This window comes from Electrophorus electricus, chromosome 3, assembly GCF_013358815.1.
Source record: "Electrophorus electricus isolate fEleEle1 chromosome 3, fEleEle1.pri, whole genome shotgun sequence".
Lineage (NCBI taxonomy): Eukaryota > Metazoa > Chordata > Actinopteri > Gymnotiformes > Gymnotidae > Electrophorus > Electrophorus electricus.
In genome coordinates this window covers 19,246,941-19,269,523 of record NC_049537.1, presented here as the reverse complement: position 1 = coordinate 19,269,523, position 22,583 = coordinate 19,246,941, and the positions used below count along the sequence as shown (strand labels likewise).

General features: G+C 42.5%; 1 protein-coding gene across 3 annotated transcripts; it reads right to left on the bottom strand.

Moving 5' to 3' along the window:
- Window positions 1–142: 142 nt before the first annotated feature.
- hmbox1b (homeobox containing 1 b) lies at window positions 143–22,276 on the bottom strand. 3 transcript variants are annotated; one of them, XM_027000819.2, is made up of 10 exons: window positions 22,085–22,276; window positions 17,531–18,118; window positions 11,636–11,721; window positions 11,208–11,318; window positions 10,339–10,492; window positions 9,915–9,997; window positions 5,240–5,335; window positions 3,606–3,715; window positions 3,054–3,137; window positions 143–2,778 (listed from the first exon to the last, which is right to left on the bottom strand). In XM_027000819.2, exons 2-10 carry the CDS (start codon window positions 18,115–18,117, stop codon window positions 2,635–2,637), a joined length of 1,455 nt encoding a protein of 484 aa, XP_026856620.2. In that variant the 5' UTR covers window position 18,118; window positions 22,085–22,276; the 3' UTR covers window positions 143–2,634. The 3 variants fall into 3 exon arrangements, with proteins under 3 accessions (XP_026856620.2, XP_026856621.2, XP_026856622.2); XM_027000820.2 differs by having other exon boundaries at window positions 3,606–3,700; XM_027000821.2 differs by having other exon boundaries at window positions 3,606–3,697.
- Window positions 22,277–22,583: the final 307 nt, after the last annotated feature.

Here is a 22,583-nt window from a genome sequence, read left to right as displayed (position 1 = left end):
CCAAATAGAGCCTGTTCGTTACTGAGAAGATTTTCTGGCACAATGTTATGAAGAGATGCCTACAAGATTATGTTCAAAAGTGAAAAAGTGTTGTTTCATTTGACATCATACATTGAAAAAGCAGATGGCAACAAAATAAAGATCGTTTTCTGTTCATCAATATACCTTTATTCTCTAGTAGATACAATACTAAAATAAACACAAGTTTTAAAAAAAAGTCATTTTAAACAAAGAAACTGTACAAAAAACGCTCATATATACTACAGTTTTATTACAGAACAGTCTACTGTCCAAAAAAGGCACTAAATTCTTAAATGGGACATACAATGATTGAGAAACCTTACTTAAATTCAATACAATTATTTGACATTTTAAGTACATTATTTTAAGTTCATTATTAGTGAATTCTTTATTTTACATCATTATTGAATTGATGATAGAAACTAATGGAGGGAGATGCTTATGGACAGATGATTTTGAACCCTGAAGTCTGGAATACAAAGCACCCCCATTTTAAAATCATTAAAACCTCACTGACCAGCACAGCCTGCAACACGGGCAAAGTTTCCCAAGAATACTAGTGTTTTACAGCTTAGAACAAAGTGTTCTATACCATATGGCTTATAAAGCCCAAATTATAGTTTGGCACAGGGTTTGTGGGTGGGTGTGTAAGTTGCACACGCAAAAACAACAAGAAAAACATGGTATTTTATTATAATGCAGAAAAACGATGCAAAAGTCCCACAGCCGGAGAAAATTATTCCTTCTCACAGTCTTTGCAGTCAGTGAACACACACACTTTTTATATATATATATATATATATATATATATATATAAAAAGTGTGTGTGTTGTCTAGAATCATCTTTTTACACAGAACATTTAAAAACCCTCCTTGCGTAACATAGTGTTTTCACATTTTGGCCACCGACTGTATATAAGCAGCCTTTTGATAACGGTCTTCCTCAGCAGGGGGTGCTTTGTTTTCTGAAAATATATTTGAATTTGACTCACACGGAGACTGCTCGTAAAAGAATTCAAAAAAAATGATACAGAAAACGAAAAAACTTGATTAGTTAATCCTGCATTTCATAAATATTTATCATTGTACATTGTGAGGGAGAGAAGGGGCACATAAAATCATACTGAATAAAGGTTCATCTTTTAGAATCCTTTTTTTTTCTGTCGAGTAAAATAGCTACATATTGGAAACTTTACCAAGCTTATGTTAAAGGATAGCAGGTGTTCAGACCTCCTGAAGCTCTCACAGCAGAACAGACACACATTAGCCTGCCTTTTAGACTGCAAAAACTGCAATGTCACTACCTCATCTCACAAATCAAAGAGCATCACAGAAATGATGACACACTGGCCGGATTATTACATCTTGGAGGAATGCTCGGACGCCCTACACTAACGTCACATTCTTAGTCTACTGTCGCGATTGCACAAGAACAATGTTTAGGCCATGACTGAGATTTAGCTTATTACGCACAAATCTCTGCACATGAACATGCCATTTAATAAAGAAAATAAATACAAAAACAACAAAGCTATAGGATTACTCCAATTCACTTTGGCTATAGCTGAACATTAAAGAAATAAAAGGACGAATACCGTTAACTGTATGTATAGAAATCTCTTCTTTCTGCTGACCTGAATGAGAACAGGCCCTCAGTTTGTAGTCCAAGGGACTCAACTGGTGCAGGACCATTTCCATCCTTTGGCATATATGAAACCACGTATTATTTCATTTTTAAAATCCTTTGTAGTTTTACTGTGACATGATTCCCACTGCAAACCAAAGTACAGAATAATTGGATTGCTATTAGGAACAGGTAATTAAACCATTGCTAAAAACACAAAAAAGGACCAACCCCCCCCCCCCATCAAATAACAAAACATTTAAAAAAAAGTAAAAATCAAGCAACTTAAAAAAATTTTTTAAAAGGGAATGAAAGTGTTCAAGCGCCTAAATACACAGAGCTGTCAGTCAATACAAGGGTTCAGCGCACATACACGCACACACGCACGCAGCGGCACGGAGCTGCTCTTTGTGAAGAGCTGCACACACCAACAACAGGCTGCAGCCTCTCCCTGTGCTACTGCCCAGGAAACCCCTGCCTATCGGCAGGATACACCGACCAAAATGCCCGGACCAGGGCCACATTTCTTCGAGGAAGCACATACTGCGAGAAGCACAACAAGCTCCTGGGTTGGAAGAAGGAATGGCTTGGGGTCAGGTGGGCTGGCCTGGGGGTTGGGGATAAGGGGAGGGCCCGAAGTAGTGGCCAGCCCCCTCCCTGTGGAAGATTCTAGAAAATGGAGGACTTTGTTTTTTTGTTTTAGATGCAACATGAGCCCTGGCAGTAGGGCAGGCGTGTGTCAGGGACCTGTGTGTCAAAGGTTGGCCATTTTAAGATACAACAGGAGCAAGAGCTTCTAACAGCTAGAGACAAAGCATCATTTTGGTCACTGGGATAGTAGACCTCCACTCTAAACAAAGCAGCTCCCATCTACGTCTGTTTGGCATGAGTGCAAACAGATGCACGTGCTCGCGCGCGCGCACACACACACACACACACACACACGCTGACAAACACGCTCACTGCCGCTTCCCATCCAGCAGGCCTCCTCAGTCATCATCCAGCGCTTCTGTCTTGATGTCACTGGACACGCCCCCAGGGCGGGACAGGGCCAGGATGCTGTGATTGACAGCTGCCATCTCCACAGCCAGGGAGATAGGGTCCTGGTGGTCTGCGTGGTTGGTGCTGTCGTCCTAGAAAGGAAGGTAACAGGTAACAGGTATTTGGGTGAGTGCTGGTTGCTTCAGCAAATCGGCACTGTGGTCCTGCAGGATGAGTGACTATTATACCTCTGCTGCTCTGCTCACTCTAGACATCAGCTTCCAGCTCCAGATCACCTCTTACACCAATTAGGACCAATATGCATATGCATGGTGTTGGCAAGCATTTCAAATCACATTTGAAAAGCATTACGGCCACTGCAGAAGGCTTTACAGATAGTGTAGCTATAGCTTTTAATGCTTTTTACCTGTGTTGGTGATGTCGGTTCAAGCCTGTAGAAACCGAAGGGTCTGGTCAAGGGCCTCTTCTCAAAGTAGGGTAGATCACAGCCCTGTGGGCACAGAGAGAATAAATTAAACCATCCTCCATCGTTAATGAGGAATGAAAAACAAACACAAACCAACCAACCAGCCAACCCCCACACATTTTTGCATTTGTAACACTTCTATGACTTTATGCCTTATACACAGCCACACCACTTCATTAGGATCACATCAAAAGGTTCTACAGGACTGTTAAACAGGGTAAAGATTCATTGATGAGGGGCGCATCCCAACAGATGTTCTAGTATACGTAGTAGGTAGGAAGTTAGGCATTTCTAATATAGAGGACAGTGTACATTTGCAAAATCACTTTTTTTCACAAAGCAAAATGTGCTGTATGTATGTGAAAAACTTATCAAGATTTATATTCCATAGTCTCCAATATAATATAGTTATAGGAAATTGTCACCAGTAGTCATATCTGAAACCGACCCCAGAGGGCCACCTCCATCGCCACACTGCTGCCAGCGTCTCACCTGCTCGGTGTAGTCGTTGGCATCGATGTCGTCACTGTTGGAGTGACCCCCAGGGCTCTGCACGTCGATGCCATGGCTCTCCAGGATTGTGGCTTCTTGGAAAAAAGACCCTGCCGTGACACATCTGAAGCTACTTAAAAACCACTAGCAGACTGAGACACACAGCCAAATATGCATCCATTCATCCATCATCATCATCACACCTGCCCCTGGCTGAACTCAATGTTTGGATGAAAGCTGCTTGATGTTTCCTGAGGGCATCTTAAATTCCCAGGGAATATACTCAAATATATTCTTTAAAAAAATGTTCATAGGATGTTAAACTAGAGAGCGTTGAACATTCAGCAAAGCCTCAATAAATTTGTTTTTTTTAAAAAACCCAAAACAAACAAACAAACAAAAAAAACAATTAAATAAATAAATTTGACAAAACACAGCTCAGTAACCAACCCACTGGACTCATGCATCCCAGCTGGAAACAGTCTGGGTGTGGTTGTACTATTCCAACAAGTAAGCTTGACTGACAGCTCGTTGTCACAGATGCTGACAAGAGCACAATATAATGATTCAGATAGAGACAATTGGAAGCATACAACCAGTTGTATATAAACCTACCGATGAGAATTTTGCAAACATTCCCAAGTTCAGGGACTATTTAAACCTCATTCATGGGTGTGCATATTTCTTATCAGGATGTATATGAAACTGCAGGCTGGGACACAAAAGCTTTGTGGACAGTGAAAAACAGCAGGAACTTTACTGAACTTTTAATAACTAATTGTGGATTCTCGTGTAGTTCCTGCCATTAAAGCTTAATCTAAATGTCTTAACTCATGATTCTACAAGATTGCCAAGGGTACGTCTTATGAAAACTTTACCCAAAACTAGGACCAACCATTTTACATCAGAAGGAGAACAACTCAGGTGAAATGAATGTGTCATTTGCTAAACTTGGAAATGGAATTCTTAGGAGAAACACTGTATATTGTGCACCCAGAAGAGCAGGATTAACCTAATTAATCTTTTACCTACTTTGTGTTTTACATTACATGTTAAATGGCACCATTTTCGAAACGAAATCGCAATTTCTTTGTCTGCTAAGCATGACGATCATTGAACCGTAAACCTAATTAGAAAGAACATTTAGGCTCCCTAGGGCTTTAAGGGCCAATCAGAAGCTAGATGGGTATCAACAAAACACCCCCCTCCCACCCTTTTTTCCCCCCAAAAGGCGGCCCCTTCACAAGCATATACTGCACAAACTAAACAGTTTGCATATGGTGTAGTTCTAGCAAATACGCCCTTTTGCTATGTCTCGTAACATATTTCAGAACTTAAAAGGTCATTTTCATGACTTTGCCCCTTGCCCACTATTCGTTGTGGAGGAGTTCCACCAATTGGAAGAAACACAATGAACATTTTATAAAAAGACTGCCCGATTTTCAATGTGATGTTTATCATATTTAACAAGCAACCACAATCTGACTATCCCCACATCATTTCACAAGCTAGGGAAAAAAAAAAGAAAGAAAAAAAAAAAGAAAGAAAAAAAAAAAAAAAAAAAAAGGTAAAGCAGGTCTGAAGGCCAATCAATCAGGGATTGCACTATGAAACAAACACATAAAACACTTTACCGATATTGGCCCTCCTCTTGATCTCTTTGCGCCGGTTAGCAAACCAGTTGTACACCTTCAGGGATGTGACCCTCTCCAGATCTGACAGCTTCTTCCCTGAGGAAAACCACAAGGAACAGTCCACTGTTGGCTTGGTATATCTTACAGAGCCACAAGCGTAGTGAAGATCAGTTCATAATTTATGGTTTGTCAGGGTGGGCCTTCTCTCCCCCCGGGCCACGAACAGGACCCAGAACCCCGCTGGCGCCTTAATGTTGAGCAACATAGTCATAAACAGCCTATCTTATCACGATGGCCTGGCTTTCTTACCCTTTTACTTTTACTTGGGTGTAATTAAACTCCAGATTGAAAGGCGAGAAGCTCTTGCCAACCTGGTTATTCTTAAAGGAACTGTGACCATACATTACATCAGACTCAATCCCTTACCAGGACAACCAACTTTACTTGTCCCACAAAAATATGTTCACAGATATACATGTTTCTCTTTCCCACAGAATCACAATGTAACAACGTGCCATTTAACCTACTATGATGTCAAATGAAATCAGACAGTAATGTGTGGCTATTTTAATATAATCTGTAATCTCATTTGTTCCCATTACTTGATAAGCATCTGTTTCATTATTTTGTTCATTACTTATTCCTTATTGATCTGTATTATTCGCCTAGATCACTTCATTTGTATGTTGCTTATTTAAAATGTTAAATCACTCCTAGTCGTGTTTACTAGAAATCCTATATGAACCATTTAGACAATATATTAAGGTTAGTAGTTTGTAACTTCTAGAAATTAAATCGATTATCTAATTGTTCTATCCATCCCAGGGTTCGTCACAGTTGGCGAGTCATCCAGCAGGAGGGACACGCCCACTCCTGGTATGATCCCTAGCACACACCCACACCACTCTCAATCCCCTGCCTACTGATTATTTTCACCTGTTCCTTATTTTCTGTTTCACCTATTTAAACCCACAGGCCCCAGATGATAGCGCCGCACATTAGCCTACCATAGAGGGAGAGACCACCTGCTCCTGCGCTATCACTAAAGAAGAGGATCATTTTTGTTTTGTTTCGTCAGTACTTCCATTGGTGATTTCCCTATGAATAATAAAGAGCACTTCCTCACTACCCTGCCTCTTGGTTAATCTGTGCCGCCACCTGGAAACGAGGCGAGTAGCCCTGACTGGGCTCACTTGCTTGCTGCACAGTACTTCCTACCCGGGGCCTCTCCAGTCGACGTCTATAGAGACATCTGATGCTGACGAAGAGCTCACCATTCCCCTCGAGTATAGTGACCTGGCGCTGGTGTTTAGTCCCACGAGCGCCACAGAGCTTCCTCCTCACCGTGATTGGGACTGTGCAATTTCTCTTAAGGAGGGTGCTGTTCCTCCCAGATGTAGGGTTTATCCACTATCGCAGGAGGAAGAATGAACAATGGGACAGTATATCAAGGAGGCATTGCAGCAAGTCTATATTGGTCCCTCCATCTCACCGGCCTCTGCGAGTGTATTTTTTGTAAAAAAAAACAAAAAAGCAAAACCAAAAAGGATGTCCTGTGTAAACTACAGAGAGCTCAATGAACTGTTGGTGCAATATCCATACCCTCTATGCTTAGTTCCAGCCGTGCTTGAACAGTTAAATGAGAGCCAGTTTTTTTTTTTTTACCAAGTTAGACCTACGCAGGGCTTAGAACTTATAACCTGATAAGGATTAGGGAAGGTGACGAATGGGAAAACAGCCTTCAGTACATGCTCTGGGCATTATGAGTACCTAGTTCTGCTGTACGGTCTAGCTATGGCTCCATCTATCTTTCAAGCCTACATAAATGAGGTCCTACATGAGTTTCTGGGTAGATTTGTTGTCGCTTACATCAACGATATCTTGATCTATTCGTCCTCCTGGGACCAACATGTGCGGGACATTCGAGCTGACCTCCGTGTCCTATTGCAGAACCCCCTCTACTGTAAGATGGAGAAATGCGAGTTCCACCACAGGGAGGTGAGTTTTCTAGGTTACATCATACGCGAGGGTAGTGTGCATATGCAACCTTGCAAAGCGGAGGCGGTAATGGGATGGCCAAGACCGCAGACACGCAGGAAACTGCGTTTCCTTGGCTTCACGAACTTCTATCATAGGTTTATTAGGTCTTTCAGTATGCTGGCCAGACTCCTCACTGACCTGCTCCAAGTAACAGCCAAGAAGTTGAGATGGAACTCTGAGGCAGAGAGAGCCTTTGAGGAGTTAAAAAAACGCCTTCTCTATCGCTCCAGTTCTGCAGCGATCGGATCCCGAGAAGCCTTTTGTGGTTGAGGTGGATGCATCGGACGTGGGAGTAGGTGCTGTACTGTCCCGCCTTTCCCTTGTGATGGGACAACTTAAGCCCATCGCCTACTTTTCGAAAAAGCTGAGCCCTGCTGAGAGGAACTACGGGGTGGGTGATAAGGAATTGCTGGCGATGAAACTAGCACTCGAAAAGTGGAGACATTGGCTGGAGGAAGGAGGACATCCCTTTAAGGTCTTCACCGACCTTAAGAATTTGGAGTACCTATAGTCCACTAAGAGGTTAAACTCTAGGCAAGCCCGTTGGTCGCTCTTCTCTAGGTTAAATTTCCGTGTCACCTATAGACCAGGGAAAAAGAACGCAAGAGCGGATGCACTTTCCTAGCAACACCACGCGGAGGCCCATTCGACCACCCAGGAGCCAGTTCTCTCTCCCTCCTGCTTTTTGGCAACGCTTAAAATGGGACCTGGATAGAGAGATCGAGGCAGCCAACCCAAATCCACACTGCCCACCTAATCGTCTCTGTGCCACCCAAGGACCGCAGAGCCTTATCACATGGGCACACACCTCGTTAGGAATGGGCCATCCAGGGTGTACACGCACAGCTCAATTGTTAAGTGCTTGCCATGAACAAAAAGATCGTGAGGTATGTGGCGTCATGCGCGGATTGTGCCCACGGCAAAACACCATGCACACCACCTGCAGGTAAGCTGCTCCCCCTACCTACTCCTCTGCGTCCTTGGTCTCACATCGCTACAGACTTCGTAACGGAGCTACCTGTCTCAGGAGAAAATCGCAATATTAGTAACCGGTTTTTGAAAATAGTGAGGTTCATACCGCCAAAAGGTTTACCTACTGTCTTAGAGACGGCTGATCAGCTCTTTTGTCATGTTTTTTTTTGGCAATTTGGTTTGCCGGAAGACATTGTCTCCGACAGGGGTACTCAGTTTGCATCCCGGATCTGGAGAGAACTGCTCGGCAAGATGAACATGGTCAGTCTGACGTCTAGATACCACCCCCAGGCTAACGGTCAGGTTGAGAGGGTAAATCAAGAGCTGGGCAAATTCTTACACCTATATACCCAACAGCACCCTGAAACCTGGAGTGCATACCTCCCCTGGGTAGAATATGCCCAGAACTCACTGCGCCATGCAGGGACTGGACTAACTCCCTTTGAGCGTGTCACAGAGGTATAAACTGCTAGTGAATGTATGATTTTCTTTAATTGACACATGGTGAATCCTATATATTCCTCTGTCCTAAAGAAATTCTTTCCCCCCCAATCGCAAAAACAAAGGCTATTTTAATATGAATGAAGCAAGCTGCCATTAACAAATTCAAACTCCTGCTCCAGAAAGATCGGCCCACTAAGGCCTATGGCTCCTGGTCTTCTCACCGTGCCCAGCCTGCTTTGCTTGTGTACTGCCATCCGGAACACTTTCAAGGAAAAGCATGCTCTCTCTAAGAGCCACCAGATGATTTCATTCCTACAGTTGGATGAAAGACTGACCCTCTCCTAGTATGACAACCTGGCAGCCCAGAGTTAGATGGACATTCTCTCTGTGCTATTCGGACAACTCCAATAGAACACACGCTTCTATCCCTGTGCCCCCCCTCAGATGGATCTACAGCGAGTCGTAAGAACTGGCATTTCCCCTTTTACATTACCAGTCGGTATCAATAGCAGCTTTATTGTTTATAAAGCAAATCAGATCAGTTAACTCCTTTCTCTCATCTATGATACAGTTCCCCCTTCTACTGTTTCACCACGGCTTTCTTGTTCCCTGAGCCTCCTTTCATACTTCAGTTATGCTTGCATCACAAATTTTGCCTGATGAGTTTCCTTTGCTGGTCTTGTTTGGTTGATAAGTAGATTACGCAGTTGGTCATCTCCAGAGGTTGCTGAATACAATTTCTTCTTCCTTTTTGTTTCTTCGCTTTCCTTTGTTAGCCCAATTAGCTACCTTAATTCATCAGGACTTCTGTGTTAAATTTCACTTGGTTGCAGTGTTAGGATTGTTATTATAGTGAACTCAGTACTCCTGGTCATTAGTAAAATTTTAGTCAGTGATTGTTATGCATGTTTTCCAATTAATTTGATCAACTGTAACTGACAATTTATTAAAAGTGTTAAAACTACTACACATGCAAAAAATCAAGTGTATGTAAACCTCTCAATCCTCTACAGCAGTGCTTCACAAGCCCTTCAATGTCCACACTTTTGCTCCAACCCAGCTGCCAGCACACATGAACCAAGTCATTAAAGGAATATTCCAGTTCTAAACCTCAAAGTTATGTTTGGTTTTAGTGTGCAGCATATTTTAAAATGATTTTACAGCGTTCCTTTGACAAATATTTGTTCTAGTTACTGATGCTTGCCCAGCATTTACATACCAGGTTTCTGTATGACAGCGTTGCAGGCGTTGGCAATCTCCTCTCTTTTGGCTTCGTCGGGGTATTGGTTATCGTTGAAGTAACTGTGGAGAGGAAATGGGCAGACGGATGGCTTCAGTTCTACACCTGAAATAATTCAAGATGATCAGATAACAGCCTGTAATCAGAGAGGGGGTTCTCGCTTTCATGTTAATCTTAGTTCCAGTCATGTTTATTTGAATACCTTAGACCTCCATTTTCACTCTGGTGAAAAAATATCACAAGCATGGCTTTGGACCCAACCATTAACATTAAACACTACACAGCTAAGCTTGGGGGTTATTTTCACCCTACTGCATATATCCACTCATGTCCATGTTAAAAATCCTCAATTTTTCCCTCCACAATCCCACTTTCTTAGATTACCTCCGCCCCAAATACTTACCTCTCCATCACGGCAAGACACTCCTTCCTCCAGGTGAAGCGGCTTCCCCTGCGCAGTCGGAAGCTGCCGGGGGCGGTGCTTATTGGAGGCGGAGTCTGTCTCCACTCAATCTCTTCCAGCGCCATAGGAGCGGGGCGCATGTTTAAAGTAGCACCTGAGGACATAGAATCAGAGCGAAGTATTATTATTATTAATCAACAGAAATCTTAATTAACTGCTTGACACAATCCATAATTTGGCATCTATTTAAAGGTTCACCTAGATTATAATGGCTGTTAAAGATTACACTTTAATCTTGACACCTTTTCACCCTAAAATAAACCCTAAAATACTGGGTAGGTGTTTGGGGTATTAAGATGTTAAGTACTAAAGTAGCCTGAATTAAACTGAATTAAATTGAGATGTTAAGCAGAAATGTATTTAGTAAAATGCCTAATAACTGAGTAATCATTTGAAGTAACAAGGTAATAAGTACATACACTACACTTAAACTACACTGTAATGTCTGTTTTGGCAATTATACACTTCTTTCAATAGTTTTATTTTTATTTTAATTATTATTTCATGGAAGCACCATAATATAATATTTATTTTCAAATAAAAGGTTACAAAGAATCAAATAACTGCTAGGGCTTTTGGTTTTGGATTAGAACTGGGACCCCTTGCGGCAGATCTCATCCATACGCCGAAGCAGCAGCTCTTTCCCCAGGGGGCCTTTTTTAAACAAGGCTAATATGTCACACAGCAGGCCTCCAAACCAGCAAGGGGAGCTGCTAATCCCTAAAGCAGACTGTGCCATAGCTCTGCTTCAGAGGGAAGGCACTGCTCCCCACGCACTCACACAAATGTGGCCCTGTGTTCGTTTCTACCTGGGGTGGTCTTCTCCAGCTGGTACCAGCGGTAGAAGGCTCTCTTCTTCTGCTCACTCAGGTCTGAGCCCTGCTGTAGGAGCCAGTGGGAAATTCTGCTCTGGCTGATCCCTGACAGACCCGAGATGGAGATAAAGAATGGCCAAAAAACAGAGAGATGGACAGAGATAATAGCTCAATAATTAAGATAATAATTAGAACAATAGTCAGACAATTATTTGAGTAATACTACAATGTTCTACAATGTCACATTTGTCCTTCTTGTTGGTAAATGGAGACAGGCAGGGTCAGCTAAACCAGTCAGCTATTCAAAGCTAAAAGTGAAAGTGAGCCACTGAGGACTAGAGGCCAGAAGGTTGTGTCAGACAGGCCACGGTCGGATTCTGTGCGAGGAGAGGGCGGCACGGGTGAACGCCACGCCCACTGACCTGTGACCTGAGCCACCACTGCCTGAGAGATGCGTCGGTTAGCCAAAAAGGCCTTGATCTCCTCCTTCACCATACTGCTGTCCCGCCTAAACAAAACACACACCAAACAGCCAGAGAGGGAGGCATTACATTTATGGCATTTAGCTGATGCTTTTTTATGGCATTTAGCTGATAATTATGACTGAGTAGAACTTGAGCAATTGAGGGTTAAAGGTCTTGCTCAGGGACCCAACAGTGGCAACTTGGCAGTGGTGGGGCTTGAACCAGCAACCTTCCAATTACAAGTCAAGTACCTTAACCACTGAGCTACCACTGCCAAAAACTGTTAGTATATCCTGATGAAAAAGAAGAAAGAAAGAAAAAAAAAAAAAGTTCTCTTAATGCCATTTGCAAGAACCCACCATGGCCAAATGAAAAACAAGCAATCAGAGCCAGGAGGAGTGTCTGAAAGAGTGTCAATCACTGTTCGTGCACGCACATGCTCTCGCCCGGTCAAGCTCAATCAGTGAGCAGCTTCAAGAGCTTTGCAAAAGTAAGGGTGGCTAAACAACCAACATCAGTGAAAATACTGCACATGCTTCCTCTGCCAAGCAAGCTAAAGTCTTATATAAAACAAGGATGAACATCAGAGAGGCTTTCAGATGAGGAAGGAGCTACAGGATCTGAAAAAAAGATTCAAAACTGATGCATAATTAGCCACATTTTTGCCCCTGCTTTGAAAAAAAAAAAAAAAAAAATACTACAAAGCTAAGATGGTAATGATTCCAGTAACACTAGCGTATTTCTCAATTTACTCTGATGTTGCAGGAAAGCTAACCTTAGCTTGTTTCAGATGTTAAGGCTACAGGATAGCATTGTTTTATTTGGAAGTTGCTTAGTGTGTGTGCGCATGTGCCATCACATCTTAATGTTGTCATAAGTGGTTTACTGTTTAATTAGCACTTATTTACCATATTAATTCATGACAGTTTTTGCTATCAAACTAAAGAAGCAGTGAAATATGCACATGCTAGTTCTTTTACTGAACAGTTTTTGCTGTAATTAGTTGCTGTAAGATTAGTTTTCAGGTCTATAAAACGTATTTCTGCTTGCTGGCCAGCACAACATGCATAGCAGCCTACTCTGGAGGGCGGGGCTTTGGAAGCGGGGCTGGAGCACACAGGAGAGGGAGGGGGAGGGGCCTGGAAGCTGTACTTATCTAAATTTTCCACTCTTCTAAATTTTACTGACTGCAGCTCTAAATCTCACAAGTCTGAAACCCTCAGATTTTCTAGGCATCTCACGGGCTACAATTCAAAAGCACATCAAAGCTGAAGTGCTGATTCAGCCTGTTGGAGGAAAGCCTTCATGACTGCACACCCTGGATTCCTGCACCACACAACACCGTCCTGGGTAAAAATCTAGGCACTCCAACCTAGCAACTGCATGGTCTGGTTATCAAAAAGGAAGAGGCGTTCTCCTTCAATGCAGCATTCCCTCTCCAACTCACACTGCCAGGACATTTTGAGGAACTTCCAAAATCCCCCAAAACATGCCATTAAACCGATCATGCTAAATGTTGTCGCTGAGTGATGAGAGGGACAGGCATGAGCAATAAATCATAAAAATAAAACTAGCGGTCACATGTAGAGTGGCTAAACTGGGAACTAATAACATGGACTGCCTCCCATCAGAGTTACACATGACCAAGTTTACGTGATTCACCATCATAAAGTTTATTATGGCCTTATCCCAGGCTTTGAAGAAAGGCCGTTTCTCTCTTCCCCAAAATTCATAAGACTCCGTACAGCCGTGGGAACTCCAGGCACTGTGGAAGCTTTAGGAATTTTCAAAATCTTTCAAAATTACTGAAATAATTACAAATAATTACATTCCATTCTATTACTCAGTGCACATTGTGCAGACTGTAATATCCCACACTGTAACAGAACCAAAAACCAACTGCTGGTTCATTTTACAAACATCAAATGTCTGCCTGTAGAGCATCCAATGCATTCAGTCTGAACTGGATCCGTTCACAGCGCTCCTGGTTAGGACTGAAACAATTCCATTAGAAACTTGAGTAACTCGATTACTAAAAATCATCCATGAAAATTCTTGAAGTTGAAGCTTCTCTTAATCCCTATAATTAGATCCGTAATATTCCTATGCCCCATCTTGCCTTGCACGAAATATGTGCAAAACATCCATCAAGATGACAACAGACTCAGTAGGGGAATACTAGGCTCGCTAACAACAAAAATACTGAGATACTACCATAGAAAGGTGGGAGGACAATATGAAGAAGCCAAAAGTGACTTTTTGAAGTTTTTTTTTTTTTTAATCATTAGCAAGCAACAGAAATGCTACAAATAAGCTCCCAGAACCCAGTAAGGTCTTGAAGAACGATTGGGCGTGTCTTAGTTAAGACAATAAACTAATATGTTTACTTAATAGCAGACAACGAGCCAAGCCAAGAGTCCATATGGTCCATGCCATCATGCTTGGGTTGGCACTGCAGTGTCAGGAGAGGTTCTCACAGCAGAGTGATCGTGCACGACTCAGGAGGTCATGCAGTCATGCCACTGCTATTTTACAAAAAATTAGCTTGTAAAGTGCCGGATTCAGCCCTCTGGGGGCCCATAAGAAGTCAAAATCTTGGAAGGGGGGTATCTGGTAATCCAGCTCTGTAGGCAAAGTACTTAGTTCGATAACTAGGTGAGATTTCTGAACTGAGTGAGCGATTTCTCATCATGCTTAATGACATTGCATTTTACATCTATGCAGTAGGCACTACAGTAGATGGAATGGAGCAAGTTACGTTACATACAAACATATTTCAAACGAATCAATTAATTGAATTAATTAAAAATATATACTGTTAGGGAATCACCTTTTGTACACTGGGAAAGTAATAAACTGCTCTGGGTTCTGAGAAAAGCTTTCACACAAATGTTGAGGCCCACTGAGTGCACTGTAAAGGCTAGGGAAAGTAGCAAATGGCAGATTACTGAGTTTTACCTGGTTTATATTTTTTGTGTGTGTAAACCAAACTATTTTCTCTTTGCCATTCATATCAACAATCACTTAACATTGCTAACCCAACTTCGTCAAAATAACGACATCATTCACAAGCACATATTCCACACAAATGTTAAAAAAAAGAACATGGAAAATAAAAAGGTTACGTGAAAAGAATCATGGAAACTTTTTTTTTTTTAAATAATTTGAAATTCATTTATTTACTCATTTGTTTTTGCATTCCATAAAATGTTTTATATAAAACCCCAGAATCTCAGATGGTACTTAAATACACTAAATTAGGTTGTTTTGATAGATACTTTAAGCAATAAAGATTTTGAACTTTCTAATATAGAAACCAACCTTAAGTTCATTATAAGAGGGTTGTCATATTCTTTTTTGTATATTTACTATTGCTCGTTAATAAAGCAAAACAATTTGTTGCCTGACTTACTCGATGAATCGATGGAGTAATCGATAAGATACTCTATTACTAAAATAAATTATGGCTTCAGCCATACTCCTGATAGAGGAGGATGTACTGGCAACACCAAGGTATAGGTTTGGTTCCCAAGGAGCACACGTACTGTCATACTGATAAATATGTGCGAGTCGCACTGGATAAGTGTGTCTGCCAAGGACTGCAAATCCAAAAGCATGAGGCACACAATTTAAAACTACACTGGTAGGAAAGAGGCTCTTGCTCACTCCTTCTGTTAAGATGCTGGCCTAGCTGATATATAACTAGCTACAGGAAAACTTACACTTTACTCATTAACTTGCCCTTGGAGTAAGACACCATAGCCAGACATGCTCCAGGAATTTTCAAAATCTTTCAAAAATACAGAAATAATTACAAATTAATTCATTACATTCCAGTGCATTACTCAGTGTACATTGTGCAGGCGGTAATATCCCACAATGTAGCAGAACCAAAAACCAACTGCTGGTTCATTTTACAAACAAACAAATGTTCATCTCTGGAGTATCCACTGCATTCAGTCTGAACTGGATCAGTTCACAGCACTCCTGGTTAGGGCTGAAACAATTCCAAGAGAAACTTGAGTAACTCGATTACTAAAAATCAACCATGCAAATTCTTGTCGATGAAGCTTCTCTTAATCCATATAATTAAATACACAATATTCCTACGCCCCATCCTGCCTTGCACGAAATATCTGCAAAACATCTATCCAGCCAAAAACACATTCAGTAGGTGAATAATAGGCTCATCAACAACAAAAATACAAAAAACAAATGTTAAAGCGAGGTGATGCTGTATTACTACCATAGAAAAGTGGGAGGAATAGTATGAAGAAGCCAAAAGTGGACTTTTTGAAGCATTTAAAAAATAAATAAATACAATTTAAAAAAAAAATCAAAATCAATAGCAAGCGACAGAGATGCTACGAATAAGCTCCCAGAACTCAGTCTTCAGTAGGGTCTAGAAGAACAATCGGGCGGGTCCTAGTTAATCGATAAAATACTCGATTACTAAAACAACCTATGACTGCAGCCGTACTCCTGATAGAGTCGCACTGGATAGGAGTGTCTGCCAAGGACTGCAAATCAGAAAGCATGACGCACACATTATTTAAACTACACTGGTAGGAAAGAGGCTCGCTCATTCTGTTAAGATGCTGGCCTTCCTGATATAAAACTAGTTACAGGAAAATGTACACTTTACTCATTAACTTAACCTTAGAGTAAGACACCATACCCAGACATGTAGTTGAACCAGGAGTTCCTCTCGTTAGCCACAGGCACTGTACTAAACGAGCCCATTATCAGGACAACTCCGGTGTGTTATATAACCCCTCTCGCCCTAATCCCCACTCCCACAGGACACACTTACAAATAATAACTTGGATATGCTAGCCGGCATTCTAGGAACAGCAGTGATGTTCTGAGCAATCTCCCGCCTGTCTGTAGGAGAAAGAGCTGGGATTAGGATGGGGAAGAAGGTCTAGCTTTTGTTCTCAAAGAGGTCACGCATTTTTGCTAAGGGCTGCTGCGTGCCACGTGCGCCAGCAAGCTGGACAGTATTACACGAGGGTCTGATCGCAGTGAAAAGCACGCAATGGCAGGGAACATTTCCGTAGGTCTTCTTTCGCCAGTTCCAGCTCTGAAGCTGGTTTTATTGGGAGTACTGAAAAGAATGGGGTGTTTAAACCACAAGTTGCCTGCAACAGCAAGCAAACCTCTGAGAGAGGGAGTAAAAACCAAGATCCAATCAATGTTGGTATGAAGATAGCATAAAACGCTATACAACATCATACATAACACATGAGGGCATTAAAATTAGACTTGGACCAAGCCTTTCTGGGCTTCACACTGCACAATCAATATCCCTGCCCTGAAATTGGTTTAAGGAAGGCAGGGTGCATTATGGGAAGAGAGGAATGGAGAGTTCTCTCAGAGCTCACTGGATTATTCTGTTTTAGCGTTGTGGTTTTGCATCGGCTCTCAGCTATTATGCACACGCCTCTGTTCTGTAAATCAGGGGAAAACTGTCGCAGTGCAGGAAAACGGCTGGAGGAGAGACGGACAGACAGACAGATGGACAGACAGGGCTGATTCAAAGGGCCTCGATATCTTAACTGCATTTTTTTCCCCTGCAGATGCTGTTTTTCTACTGCAATTACAAGCCTGGAAAAATGCTGTAAAAAGCAGTAAGGAAAACATACAGGACAAAAGATTTTTTTGGTCCTCTTCTAGGACACTTTTCCATGCGATTTAATGGTAAACGTGACAGGAAAGAATGCAAGGTGTTCACTGCTTATAAAGGCACTGCAGAAAGATGAGTAGGGTCAGAGCTGCAGATCTTCTGGATAACTAGCTGTATACTAACTGCACACTGTAGCTGCACAAATAGCAACTAAAACAGCGACTGACCTCATCAGTTCCTCCACCTTGTCATCAATGTCCATCTCCTCCTCAGGCCCGTCGAATGCATACGGCCTCACTGGCGCCGCATTGTTAACTGGGTAACGAGGCGGAGACAACTTCCCGTTGGGCGTCGACGGCAAGTTGTCTCGCCCATTCTGCACCATGGCAACCAGGGAGACTGGCGAGGGTAGCACAGCAGGTGGGGACGTAGCGTAGCTGTTGCTAGGCGACGGCGAGAGGCCAGAGCGGAACTGTGTCTGGGTGGAGGTTGAGGTGGTGGAGGAGGACGTCGCCACTGCTGCGGAGTTGCCGGCGCCACCATTGGGGGCCAGCGCAGAGCTGGAGGTGGTGTTGTTGTTGTTGCTGTTGTGGGAGGAGTCGGAAGCAGAGGGCGCAGGAACGCAGGTGGGGACACAGGCTGGCCCACCTCCGCCGCTGCGCCGGCCAAACTTGTCCCCGTGCTCGCGGTCCAGCCGCTCAAGGGTGTCCAGCGCATGGACGATCTCGGGCCGCGTCATGCCCGTCCGCCGCAGCCTCTGGAGCAGGTCGATCTGCTCGATGGTAAAACGTGGCTCATCTGTGTAGTGGGACATCCTGCCAAGAGCAAACGGCAGAAAACGACGACTGGGATTACCATTTAAATTAGACAGAAGGTCAGAAGTATACCACATCGAAAATAACCAGGAAATAAGACATATTAAAATATTTGCCCTATAAATCATAATGACAGTGCAATAATACTCCTCCACTGAGCTTTCTCCATAGAAAATGTGCTGCCCAGTGCACTTTCTGTGCTGATATGGCAAAAGCGTACCATATATTTAATAAACACCTCTGAATTTCAGAGTGTGAAAGCAAAAATGATTTCCTTCCCTAGCGCTATCAGCACCCTCTTCAGTACTCTTCAGACAAAAAGTCCAACCCAAGTCCTAAGGCCCCCCCATCCAGTCCATGGTTTTATGTCCTACCTCCTAACATATGAGGAATAGGTAACGAGTGATTCATCACCTCTGGATACCTCACCTAAGTGCAATTGGCTGTCTAGGCTAAGAAACAGATTTGAGATGCTGAGCCCTTTTGAGGTCTGAGAAAAAAGAGAAAGAAATGAAAGGTCAAATCCGTTAAGGCAAATGAAACTTTGCTTCAAAATGGCCAATGATTTTCTGTAAGCACCAAGCAAAATGACTGAAATTGCAGCACAACCCTTGTGCAACTAAGCCATTCTGACAATAAGACGAATTCTTTTTTATCTGACCTAATTCCCTTCTCCTGTACCCACTCTTCCTTCATTAACACAGCTCACCCAGAGTTATCACTTCCACTGTTGCCATGGAAACCCTCCGGCCCCCACTATGTCATTTGCTCAGAGGGAACATAAGCTTTCTATACCATGAGTGGCTGGCATCAATCGACCCACTCCAAAGATGCACAAAGAGGAGACATTATGGATGTTTCTGTAACACTTTGGGGTTACTTTACAGTTCGTATGAGACTTGCCATACGTCAACAAAATTAGTCTGCTACAGACCAGTTAAGCCACCAAATTGCTTGCATTACCCAGACCAATTCACGCGAGTCACCGACAATCCTGGTCAGCCAATAGTCACTCTTGCTTTGAATTCCCAGCTGAAGGTGACCAAACTTTACCAACAGTCTAAGGATCAAACAGCTCTCCCATCAGACCTTGGTACTCAGCCTATGATGGCAAACTAGCCAGTTACACTTCCACCAATTCCATGTTAGCAGGGTCGGTGGAGGGCAGCAGCTGAACACCAGGTGCCACCAGGTGAACAAGCAGGGTGCCAAACCAATAAGTGACAGAGTATAATGGAAGACCAGCCCTGTCTCAGATGTCTGTTTGCTCAATTGTGAGAGTCACCATCCCTTTTTCCATCAACCCACAGCTGGTCTGTTTACACTGGTTAAGTGTTAACCTGCAATACTGTAACAAAACATATGCTGACCAAAAAAAAAGAAGAAGAAGAAGTCAGACCTAGTTTTTAAATTATGTTAAAAGCCACAATATTGACTAGTTTACAGGCCGAGCATAACTAGCTTTATGCAATACACGTTAAACAGTACATATAATAAATAAAACTGAAATATGCAGATTGCCCCACCACTTGAAAATGAACGATTCCTAAAAATAAACTGCATCAAGAGACAAGTTCAGGAATAAAGGCAGAGTGGGCATACTAAAGAGATGTCAAAGACAGAAAAGGAGACAGAGAAAGACACACACACAGAGAGAGAGAGAGAGAGAGAGAGAGAGAGAGAGAGAGAGAGAGAGAGAGAGAGAGAGAGAGAGAGAGAGAGAGAGAGAGAGAGAGAGAGAGAGAGAGAGAGAGAGAGAGAGAGAGAGAGAGAGAGAGAGAGAGAAATATACAGCTCATAAAGTAGCACTTCTGTTCCACTACAATCATCCGTAGTGCAGACTCTGTCCCACAGCCCAAGTCCTGTAGTCTCTCTGCCCTCCCACTTGGCTGATGAGGCAGATGGCCAAACCCTCAGAGTGGCTCTGGATTCCCGCCGTGAGTCCTGCCACACTTTCCTTGGCCCAGAACCAAACGGATGCCAGCACAGGGGACAGTCCACACGGGCGCAGCCCAGAGGGGGCAGCAGTGCAGAGACCACATGAAAAGAGCAGTGTGCACCACTGCTGCAAAGCACTGCAACACACACTCATTACCAACCTCCCACCCCACCCCACAACTTCAATATCTGCTAACAAACAATATCACTGATGCCTATTGACTTGGGGGGGGGGGGGGGGGGGGGGATTTATTTATATTAAATCATACATAGAAGGGCTTGGCTTTCAGATGACACTTTCAACACATCCACCCATTTTTATTAATTTACTAACAACACACAGACCCATCATCATGACAAATTCAGACTTTTCCTTTATTCTTCCCAAAACCAAAACAGAACATAGTCAAGTAGGTAAACAGATCAAAGTCATGTTGATAATAGGTCTGAGCCACTTCCGCAACACAAAGAGTTAATTTAAGGAAGATTTCTGTTAAACACTGGTCTACATGGCAGAGATGGAGGCAGTAGGCATTTGCGTCATAGCTCAAAAATAGCGCTGCAGGTTGGAGAACAATTTGCGCTGTTCAGTGGTTATAACTCGTACGTTAACTAGGCCTAACTTTAAAAATAGTTTCCATGTTAATGCCCAGTTGCGTGTAGGGCTTGTGTAGACTTGAACCTAGGGTTAACGGCTGGGTAAAGGTAATTTTAGGGTTATGAATAGGGTTACAATATTATGATGATATTATCAGGGGCAAATCCCAATGCCTCACGTTTTCAGTAGGTTTCCCTAAACCATACTGTTTAGTGTTGATCAATCATTCTTTATCAGATAAAACCCATTATCCCGACTCTAGGAGTAAGGACTTCGATATTTACACTAGAGTTAAACATTTATTCATATAAATATAACAATGCTAAACACATATGAGATATAGTCATATGGGCTTATGTGACTTCTAGAGTTTATAACGGTTTCACTCGAACCCAGTCGTGATGGCCAGTCTACATCGTGGAGAATATGAAGCATTCGCTATTATTCCAGTCATATGATGGCGACATAACCGCTATTATTCAAGTCATATGATGGCGACATAACCGCATCTCCACCTCGGTCTCTACAGTGCAGGTGAACGCCCATATTCCGTCCAAAAATAACTACACTTTCAGCATCTAATTATCTGGCTATCGAAGACGGACGTCGTTCACTTCCATTTGAACCAATTAATACATTAAAGTAAAAGTGTGTCAGATGTGGTTATTTGACGTCCTTTACAAAAGTAAGCAATCGTAATTAAATACTACGACCAGCTAAGTAAATGCTTTTTTGGTCGGATTTTTGACAATGTCCTGACCTCTGCAAATCGCAAGGCTGTTGATGTCTACTTACACCAAAACTCCTTGAGACTGCATAAATTAATCTAACATATAAGGCCTCCTAAAACGACTAAAATACATGCATTGATTGACTAAGACCGCTAGCTATCTTGACAATATTATACACCAAGGTGTATACACCCGCATCACAGTTTTCAGCAACCAAATCGACTAGCATGCTTGCTAACTGTGGCTTCTTCAGCAGCAGCGAACGGACTAAGTAACAACGTATTTGAACTGTAGTTAGCTAGCTAGCTAGCTAGCATATAACTTAACAAGCCAACTTCGCTATTTGGCCACTTCGCTCCACAAAAACAAACAAACAACAAAAAAAAAACTAAATGACTTCGACCTTTTGTCGTCATCGTCCCAACACATGCACTTACCGCCACATCTTGTTAGTGTTTTATGTACTTTAGGTAGCCAGCTAGCTAACTATCAAGATATCCAGTATGGTGGATGTTTGCACCAAGAGAAACAGCTAGCTAGCAGAGATATATCTTGCTATCTAGCTAGCTAGCTAAGTGGCTAACATTAGTTGATTCGCGAACTCGCTGGTAAAATACACAAGATCACTAAACCTGATAGTTAGCTAGCTAGCTGCTACTAGCAAGTTAATCCCATCAGAAATAATACATACATACTTACGTTTGCTTATGTATACTGCAAATGTCCCAACCACCAGAACATTTACTCACTCTACCAACTGCAAGCGCCAGACAGCTCTAATTTATTTTTACATTGAATATCCACCATTTATCTTATGCGGACCTGTCCGGCCCTTTTCATTGGTTTCAATCAGAGGCGGACTGTCTTGCCTTTGTCTGACTGACACCAGCAATGTTGACATCAACACCTGGAAGTTGAGCAGCAGGGAACATGGGAAATGTAGTCTAATTAATGTGACAGCCTGTCAATGCGCATATTCCACTTAGAAGAATCTGAAGGGGATTCCACAGATGCGTTTGAAAGTAAAAGAAAATTCATATCCGTTTTCTTTGTTTTCTCTTTTATTTAGATTCACGTACTCTACCTTAAGGTATAATCATCCATCCCACATTTTATTGAAAGCTTTTGTTCGTAACGAGCGTTAGTAGCGTTACTCAGAAACAGAATCTTTTATTCGCCAAGTACGAAATGTACAAAG